At 38.3% G+C, this 9,835-nt stretch overlaps 2 protein-coding genes across 2 annotated transcripts in view; one reads left to right on the top strand and one right to left on the bottom strand.

Annotated features, from left to right (window-relative positions):
• Window positions 1-1,771: 1,771 nt before the first annotated feature.
• LOC111638453 (28S ribosomal protein S21, mitochondrial-like) lies at window positions 1,772-9,533 on the bottom strand. Its single transcript, XM_023384175.1, has 2 exons — window positions 9,373-9,533; window positions 1,772-2,195 (listed from the first exon to the last, which is right to left on the bottom strand). The coding sequence occupies exons 1-2, from the start codon at window positions 9,450-9,452 to the stop codon at window positions 2,015-2,017; spliced, it is 261 nt and encodes an 86-aa protein (XP_023239943.1). The 5' UTR covers window positions 9,453-9,533; the 3' UTR covers window positions 1,772-2,014.
• The window catches only part of LOC111638452 (C2 domain-containing protein 5-like), a 112,125-nt gene continuing 111,204 nt past the window's right edge, over window positions 8,915-9,835 (top strand). Inside the window, exon 1 of the mRNA XM_023384172.1 lies at window positions 8,915-8,952. The gene's annotated coding sequence lies outside the window, so the exon portion shown is untranslated. The remainder of the gene's footprint in view (window positions 8,953-9,835) is intronic.

Below are 9,835 nucleotides of genomic sequence, written 5' to 3'. Positions count from 1 at the left end.
TGAAAAGATTTGTAAATAAGATAGTTTATTTACAAATCTTAAATTTTTATTAATAAAATTTTAAGATTTGTTTTAGTTTTCAATCTAACCTTAAATAAGATGTTACAAATCGACGTCCATCCAATACCTCCTTTGGAAGATAAAACTTCACATTTTGTTTGCGTAAAATAAAATAGAAATGTCTGCAGATAAAATGCACATTGGCATATTACGCGTGCTTTTTAAGTTTCGTAAAGGATACAACGATCTACAGTAAAAATCTCGTAGTGTAAGGGAAAGTCGGACATGTCAAATATGGTTTTCAAAGTTTCCTTCGGGAAATTTTTTAAAGGATAGAAAACGTACGGAACGCCAAAAAGCTATCGAAGAAGAGAAAATTCGGGACTAAGTTATTAGAAGTCGACGAATAACAAACAACTCGAGAACTGTCAATAAATGTTGTCACCCACACGCATTAAGTGAAAGAAACAAACTGGATGGAGTATAATTTTGTCTGACGAAAGTCGGCAGTTAGTTTCGTGTTGTTTTTTTAATTTGTTACCCATTTTTATCACGGACAACATTTCTACATACGACAAAATTAAAACATTAGCGGTACTCAAAATCTGGGGCAACATCCGGCCAACAACATGGCAGACAATACGAGACTCATAGCGCTCCATTTTGCGTTGACAATTTTGAATTTATTTGTCGACGAATGTATCTCAAAGAAATTAAAATTCGGTTAGTACGTTAATAGAACATTTTAATACACTAGTATATTTGCGTAAGACACCACATAATTTCAGTTGTTAAAGTATAATCTTAGGTTTGATTTAGTTATTTATAACTCCTACGGAAATTGAAGTCTTAGTTCCTGTTTCTCTGCTCGAAATATTCATTTTTCATTATGCCGTTCTCGTTAAATAAGTTCAAAAACGTGGAAGCCCGCATCATTCGCCTTTTTATCTTTCTGGACATCCCGGCAGTTAACGTTTGTTCTCTCGAAACGCCAATAGTCGCGCCACTTCCGGCAGCATACCGCTAGATTGATGCAAACTTTGAATAGGTCCACCGGTCGTTAACCGAAAGTTTGTTCTAGCGGACGGATATTGTTCGGTCGAGTATCGAGATAGCAGTGTAGTTGATTAACGCGATTTTAAAATAGGCGGTAGCATCGAGGGATTAATCGATGGCATTCACCCGTAATTCATACAAAAAGGAATATCATAAAAAAATATTTAGTTAATTATTGCGCAAAGTAGACTCGTGGTAGCACAGAATACTCACGTATATCCAGTGAAAAATCACCGCAAAAGTATATAAGTATTTCCACATCTAACAACTCGGGTTTTTCATTTGTAAATGCTACTTTCTTAAGTCTAATAATTTTTCTATACAACTCGCCATTTACCACAACCTACTCCCTCGTACGTCGTAGAAATTCCGAAATTGTTCTTAAAATGGGTTTTACTACGTACGTTTTTGAAATTTACCATTCGTAAGACTGGACGTAACAAGCTACTTAGTAATATAAAAAGTTTACGGACGGAGCCACAGACAACTTTATTTATTGCGATGAATAATATAAATTTTATTTTAAAAATAAAACTGCCAACACTGGGAAAAGTTCCCTCACCCGTGGCTCGACTTCTTTTTTTCCACGGCGTTTTCTTAGGCTAAATTAAAGATTTCCCTCGCTCCTTCTCAAGCACCTCGTCACGGAGTGCGGACAAACTCTCCAAGAAGACTAATATACAGTTCGGGAAAAAGATTCATTTATAAGGCGAAATTTTTCACAGTAAGTCAGATGACAGCGCTTTATTTTCAAACTAAAGTAGGAAAAATACAAACAGTAGTTGTATATTTCGGCTGTAACCGAAAAACGCGGTCGACTAAGAGTCCCGTTGTTAAAGGAAAAACGACATTAAAAATTCTTTTGTCGACAACTACAAAATGCGGCGTTTGTAAATTTTCGGAAGAACCCGGCCGTCGGCTGACTTTACACTCGAATTAATTTTTCGGCGGACAGCAACTAGCGTCCGGGCCAGGGATCGGTCCTGTTGGTTCTGAGAGTGAAGGCGATCTTGTTGGCCATGTCCTCGTTGTAGATGGCCTTGCAGATCTCGAAGTTGACTCTTCTTCTGGTCTGGAAGGGTTTCTCGTAGTAACGTGTTCTTCTGTAGATGTCGAAGATTCCCTCCTGTCCCAGAATCCTGAAAATCCCACAAGATGGTAATTAGTACGGACGTCTTTTCCCTCTTCCTCCCCTGCCTCCGGAATCTAAACTCAACCGGAATTTCGGGGATTCGTCCAAGAATATTCCGTAACCGCACTCCTTCCGATCCCGGAAGACTCCCCCGAAATATCTTTCGGAATTTTCGCGTTTCCTCGCCGCCAGTTAGTTCTATGGAAAGTGGCGCATGGAAATAACCGCCCTTAAAATTAATACGGGGAATAATTCGCCCCACGGAATTACTGCCGCCGAGTAGCGTCGATATTAAAGTTACGTCACGCGCCACCGACGTTTCTTCGTCGCGTACGGGGAAGGCCGGTTATTTCCGGAAATTCCAAACCGGGTCACCTCTCGGAGGATTCCGCCACCTTTCCGTTTTTGCTAACGCGGTTACTAATAATAAATAAACGCGGCCGGTGAATATCGATCCGTTAGCTCCTCTCGTAAGCTGTCTACGGCGCGCAAATTAACCACACCAATTCTTGCCCATGTAACCCGTAGGACTAATTTTTAACCCCGTAGGTAATTTTTTAACCATCGAGTTCGGAAAGTTTCCGGTCTAGGGAATTGATTTGTAGACCGGAAATTCACGCCAACGTAACACACGGTATGTAGTCCCATACGACGTATTTATATCGTAAGCAAAAAACCGCGATTACGTGCCCACGGCGGGGTAAGGGGTCTTCTCCCCTTATCTTCAGTAGGGTCGGACTTACTGACTATTTTACTCGTTATTACAATTTTTTTAAAAAATAAAACCTGTCCCTAGCCTCAAAATGAAGCTTTTGCCGTTTTAGGACAGGAACACACATGCGTAATATTGTGTGGCAGAAAACTGAATCAGAAATCAGCTTTCAATTCAGTTTCTGTTTTACGCTTTTATGCCAGAACACACATACGTAAAAATTCCGGCCGAATAGGAAACTCCACTGCCACCAACAGTGCTAACTTTATTAATTTTTTCCTCTCATATAGGCTATCTATCCCTTTGTACCTTCCATTTTTTCTCCACTTCCTCCGCTATAATATAGAAAATTTAAATGAATAGACTCGCATTCCGAATTCAAATGTAGAACGTGCGATCTAAATACTAGGCCTATATATCGATCCTACTAGACCTACCTGTTATTTGAAATTTGGCACCTATAGCCATCCATTAAGGCCAGGAACACACATGCGTAAAATTCGGCGTAAAATCTAGCAGAAAACAGAAAGCGTAAAAATTTTTCTGAAATTTTGGCTGAAACATAACTGAAAAAAGAGTAGAGCGTGTCTCTACTTTTTACGCACGTAAAATTTTTACGCTAAAATTCCTCCAATAAAGAGAAGTCTTTTTGTGACGTCGAAGTAGACACGCGGTTTTTATTCTAACAATGGCGACAATGAGGAACCCTAAAATTGTGACGATCTCGAAAAAACGGAAAATAAATGAGTTAGGAGGTTATCGAATCCGTTCGACCACATCGGTGTCACGTATAAAGACACTGTATTTAAAGAACGTTTATGGATGGCTATGGCAGTGGCGTAGCGTGGTGTCAACCGCCCGGGGCGGAGGACAATTTCGCCCCTTGTTATTTAGGTATCTCAATTTAAAAGACTAAAATTCAGTTTCGTCACAAAATAAATAATGAAAAATTCCGTGCTAGTGTCGCCACTAGGGATTGCAATCCAGCAGCGTTTTTAATCCAGTAGGATTTTTGCTGGACCAACATCATTCCAGCTGGATCCAGCAGGAATGATAAGTGGATGTTTTTTGGTGCAATAAAGTGTTATCTATCCAAAATTTATGGTATTTTTAAAGAAATAAAACATTTTTTTAAAACACTTAATTAAGAAACTTTTATTATTTAGACTGGTCACTATAAATCAGTAAAACTTCTTACACATTTAAATAGTAAACTTTGGTTCGGTTTAACACTTGAGATAGAGATAATTAACTTTCAATGTTTAGTTAGATTATAATTATAATATAAACTTTAAGTTAAATAATAGCAAAGGTTATTCTACTAATTAATTTATATTAATATATTATATTATAATAATGTAAAGACGGATAATCAGTGGCTAAGTGGCTATCAGACTTACCAGTTTTCTTATATAGGCTCTACATATCAGTTTGTAGTTATTTATAAGTAATTTAATTATTAGTGTTAGTAAAGTAGTGAGTAATTAATTTAATTAATTAGTAGTAGTCTAGTAGTTAGTTATTATTATCACAATCATGAATGATATACATTTATATCATCATATATTTAAGATACTGATACTCATTAATTTAATTAACTAGATAGTCTCAGTTTCTCACTAATTTTCACAATAAAATTGCCTAGCCTAGCCACTAACCACTTATAGAATAAAAGTTAAAAACTCTTACTTAATAGAATTAGAGTAGAAGTTATAAAATATTAGTCTTGTCTTGAATAAAGTATTTTAAAGGATTAAATAAAATTAAATCAATCACTTGTGTTATTTTTTGACTTTTCTAAAAGTAGCATTTCAAGAAACAAATGGTATTGATGGTGTTGGCTCCCAACCTACTTCTTAATGAACGGCATATGTATCCCGCTCTATATAAGGCCTTTTCTGCCTCTACGCTAGTTGGTTTCAATGTCATCAAATAATGATAAATCAAAGATAAGTTTTCACCTCTGACTCCCCCACTTTCATAAACAGCCATTTCCTTTTTTAATAACTTATCACAATCCTTCTCAGTACTAGTTTCTTTCCGTTTCATGAAGTTTTCTTTCTCACGCTTTAGTTGGATCTCTAATTCTTATTCCAATGTGAAATTCAGGGAATCCGGGTTATCTGGATCATCGTTTTCCACCTCCGTAATATCCTCTGCCATTGCTGCTGGTTCCACTACATATGTATTTACACGATTCAGCATATTTTTCATCTCCTGGCGCATTACATTTTATTCGGCATGTGAAAGATAAAGCTTTCTAACTTTTTGGTCATACTTCTTCGGGTTGTGTATGTAAATCAGCATCCCTGTGACCTCGGTAAGACGCCTTCTCTGATTCTTTTATGGAGTGCCTCGGAAAGGTTGGCACTCAAGATTGTGTCCTGGCTTTTTAGTTTGTTTAAGACAAATTTCAGGGTTGTGTCAGCAGTTATCAAACTCGACCCGTTCTGCAGAGCTTCTACGGCCAGTTTAAACTGCAATCGTTCTGTCACGTGATTCATTGACGTCTCAACCGACCGTAAATTAGAATTATGCACCAGGACTAGGATAGGAATTACTTATTTTATTTAGCGCGAAGACACTTTATTTAGCGAGAGCGGAAAGTCAACTGGCAATTAGATCAGCAGAGGTAAAAGGACGGGCGGTGCGGTGTAGAGAGGGGGTGTAGCACGTGCCGCACTGAACGGCAATGTCGCTCTCGCCGCCAAGCGATAGCGCACGTAGCAAAGCAGCAAGGCCAACAACGTAGATCTTTGAAACATTATTTAGAAAGTTAATTGAGTATTTGCGGATCCGCAGCGCTGGATCCAGCACCTGGTGCTGGATCCAACAAACCGAAAAATGTGCTGGATCCAGCTGGATTGCTGGATGAGGGATCCAGCAATTGCAATCCCTAGTCGCCACCTTATTAAAATCGCCGACCCGGACGACGGGTGAGGTTTGTTCGAACAGAAGTTCCTGACGCATGCGTATGTCATTTTGCAATGCGAAGAATAATGTGCAGTGCATGCTGGTTCTAAATCAGTTACAGTTAGGGACTAGTGAGACTTTGATAGGAGTAACGCGAGTGACCTAGCTGTATCGGATATTGGAGGTGTATATAATACGAATAAATCGTACAAGCAGAAAAGGAAAAATAAAAAAAAAATGAAACGTCAACAGGTTGCGCACGATATCCCCGGACGGCGAGTCGATTCCCGAACTATCCGGATGGATGGTAACACTATTCCGTGCTCATTTCAATCGGTCCGAGTCGTAGGTGGATGACAATATGAAATAAAATGGTTCAAATTCTTACAAGATTTATTTATTGTGAAATTTTGCCGCTCCCTAAAACGTAATTTTGCCGCGCCCTAAAAAGTGCCGCCCCCACTACGCTACGCTACTGGGCTATAGGTGCCAAATTTCAAATAACAGGTAGGTCTAGTACAAGGTCTTAGATTATCAGGTTGCCTCATAGAGAAGAAACGCTTCTCATTGGTTGCTTATTTGACGTCACTCGTAGTCGAAAACGAAACATCTTACTATGTCCTTATGGTAGAAACGTTACCGATCAGAGGCTCGTAGCTTTAATTACACGCTAATATTTTATTAATTACGATACTTACTTAATTAAATAAAAATTGATTATAAATAAGAAAAATCCGGAATATTGAGCAAATCTTCGTAATTTTTACGTGTAAAGTTGAAGTTAAAATNCTACAACAGAATATCAAACTGTTCTAGGAACACTTTTGTTACTTCCGAACAATTTTTATCGATATAATTATCAACATAATTATGTTTAATAATAGCAATAAGTATAGATATATTTACCTTCGAAGATTATGAGTCTAAAAACGCTCGACAAATTAAAAAAAAAATAGTTAAATTCCAAAATTTCCTTCCCTCGCTTACAGTAGTGAAGCAGTCGCTAGACCTTGAGCTCGACTACGGATGACGTATATCCGGAATCTGGCAGGAAGTGGCTAAATCGGCTGTATGAGGCAACCTTATAAATCTAAGACCTTGGGTCTAGTAGGATCGATATATAGGCCTAGTATTTAAATCACACGTTCTTTATTTGAATTCGGAATGCGAGTCTATTCATTTAAATTTTCTATATTATAGCGGAGGAAGTGGAGAAAAAATGGAAGGTACAAAGGGATAGATAGCCTATATGAGAGGAAAAAATTAATAAAATTAGCACTGTTGGTGGCAGTGGCGTTTCCTATTCGGCCAGAATTTTTACGTATGTGTGTTCTGGCATAAAAGCGTAAAACAGAAACTGAATTGAAAGCTTTCTGATTGTTTTCTGCCACACAATTTTACGCATGTGTGATCCTGGCCTTATACTTACAAACATAAAAAGTTTTTATAATAAAATATGATGACAGATGTCGCCACCAAATACTGCCGGGGAAATTTAAGCAAGTCGCTACAGAATTTTTATTACTGCTTCTATAACATTATTTGGTCTTAAAGCATTTAACAGAAAAACAATGAAAAGATTAAAAAAAAAAACAAGATCAGAATCTGACTGCGAGAAACTAAAAGAGGGAGAGGACTCCAAAAATACTAGCTTTATTTTATCCGGATGTTTTTCGGAAATTACAATATTTTCCTCCTCGGTAGGTTTTTTCTTCCATACAAGCGAGACAAGGCGCAAACACACATTTTTCGATATTCCAATCGTTTCGATTATTTTCTCAATAAAATTATTTCCCCCGTTCTTTTCGTTAACAGTATTATAAAATCCTTCTCAATACTGTATCGCTTTCATTCGTTAGCCAACATTCCAACAGTGATTTTAATACGAAAATAGTCAAAACGGTTGGCCAGTGTGTCGAAAAGATGTTTGCGCCTCGTTTAGCTCGACCAATCGAGGAGGAAAATATTGTAATTTCCGAAATACATCTGGATAAAATAAAGCTGTCGATTGGCTAGTATTTTTGGAGTCTGCGGACGTGATATTTCCCGGAGAATAACGAAGTTTGAACCGGTCACCCGTTGACACTAAATTGATAATTTTTCCATTTTATTATATTTAATTTGTTTTAATCAATAAATTTAAACAAAATTTTTGTAATTGAGCGATAAAATTGGAATTCTTTTGGCCGTTTCTTTATACACTGGAAAGCTTTTGCGAGGAAAATTTGTCCTATCCATTCGTTTATTCTCGCCATAAATTTTAATATAACTTTTCATTAAAAAATTTTAGATAAAAATATTCGGATGCCCGGTGATGCCTTTCTTACGAAATGAATCGTAGTCCGACATTTTAAAAAAGGGAAAGTTCCGAGGTCCTACGGGTCGTAGTCGGACTACTTATTTACCGACCGCACCACGCCGGTGTAAACTACGGCTGTTTTGCTAGTTGCCACCGTACTACCGAGAAATGCGAAAAATCTCACAAATAAGAAACGGGACATTTGTGCAGTTTAGGGAGTACGGATGTTTGAAATTATTCGATTCTAGACTAATTTGACTAGAACACGTGACATTTGTCGGTGCTATCTCTGACGTGTTCCCCGATAACTTATTCTTTTTGCGAAAAATTCGCCCAACTTTGGAGTCATCACGCGATAGATCATAATATACTATAGTATTTTTATTGTAATTAGAAGCGACTTACTATTATTATTGACTATACGAAGCGAAAAAGGTAAAACCGCTGGCTACGACAATAATTCTATCATGATATACATATTATGATGATACTTATTAGTTAGATGCAACGTAAGATGTCTAATAGAAATAAATATAATTCAATTTTGTTTAAGACACGAAAGAGATTCGACTATTTAAAAGCAGCACAATTATTAGTGATATATCGTTATTATCATAGGTTATTTAAAATGGAATGATGTTTAATATGTGTATTAATGATGTCTCCAAAGTTCAGCGAATTCTTCGCTAAAAGAATAAGTTATCGGGGAACACGTCGGAGACGAGTAGTCACGTGACCGAATAGCGCCGACAAATGTCACGTGACGCGTCCGCCGTCCGATGTGCCGCTCCGCGACGAAAACAAGCTTTGGCAATGGGGTGTTCGAACGGTTCATACTCGGTACGTATTCCTACAATTTTTTGTTCTTTCGGAAATGTTCTAGTCAAATTAGTCTAGGATCGAATATTTATTTGGAAGAAAACCTTTCAAATAGCCGTATCCCCTAGTGCCAGAAACGGGACGATTAAAAGGCGATCGTCCCGTTATCCAAACTCAAATACACATACACCGAAGAATATAGCTGTTCCACACAGACTAAAACAATTACGTTTGTAGCCGTGACGAAAACGCTTAATAGCCCAAATTTGCTTATAATCGTCCGATCGACGAGTATTAACCTAACAGAATGTAATATATTTTTCCAAAAAATGCCAGACAAAATTCACCCTTTCCCTCGGCCGATAAACCACCGTAATTTTAAACACGCGATAGGCTTAGCGTGCGTGGGATGACCGTTGTCTAAGAAATGAAATCGCCGACCTGTTCAGAAGCCTCATGGCCTCTTCCACCTTTCCGTCCTTCACCATAACGGTTCGAGCCCAGAACATGGGGTGCCTCATTCTTCTTTCGCTTTCCTACTATCCCGATCCCTCCGCGATAATCGACCGTCGGAGGTCGCTTCTTCCCGCGGCGCCCCCTGGACGTCGACGACCGGTAACGAAATATTTGTAAATTATAAATTTCTTTAAAGAACGATTTTTTTCGCCGGTTTCCGGAGGCGATCGCTTTCCCTGCAATTTACACGGGTTCCGGGTGTAACGATTGGTGAGATTCGAAATGATTTACCACCAACGACGGACCGACGTAATTTAGTTGGCCCGACCTTTACTCTGGCCGACCGAAGATATTTTCCGGCAAATTCGGAGCCGTTTTCGTCCCGCTAACAGAATAGCCGCGGCGCGAAGAATACGCATAAATTCCGCTCGGATTCCACCCCGGACTC

The sequence above is a fragment of the Centruroides sculpturatus genome, unplaced genomic scaffold (assembly GCF_000671375.1).
Source record: "Centruroides sculpturatus isolate CEXI.00-Female unplaced genomic scaffold, Cexi_2.0 scaffold1252, whole genome shotgun sequence".
NCBI classification, from domain to species: Eukaryota; Metazoa; Arthropoda; class Arachnida; order Scorpiones; family Buthidae; genus Centruroides; species Centruroides sculpturatus.
Note: the sequence above shows the minus strand (reverse complement) of the source record. Positions and strands in the feature narration are given on the sequence as shown.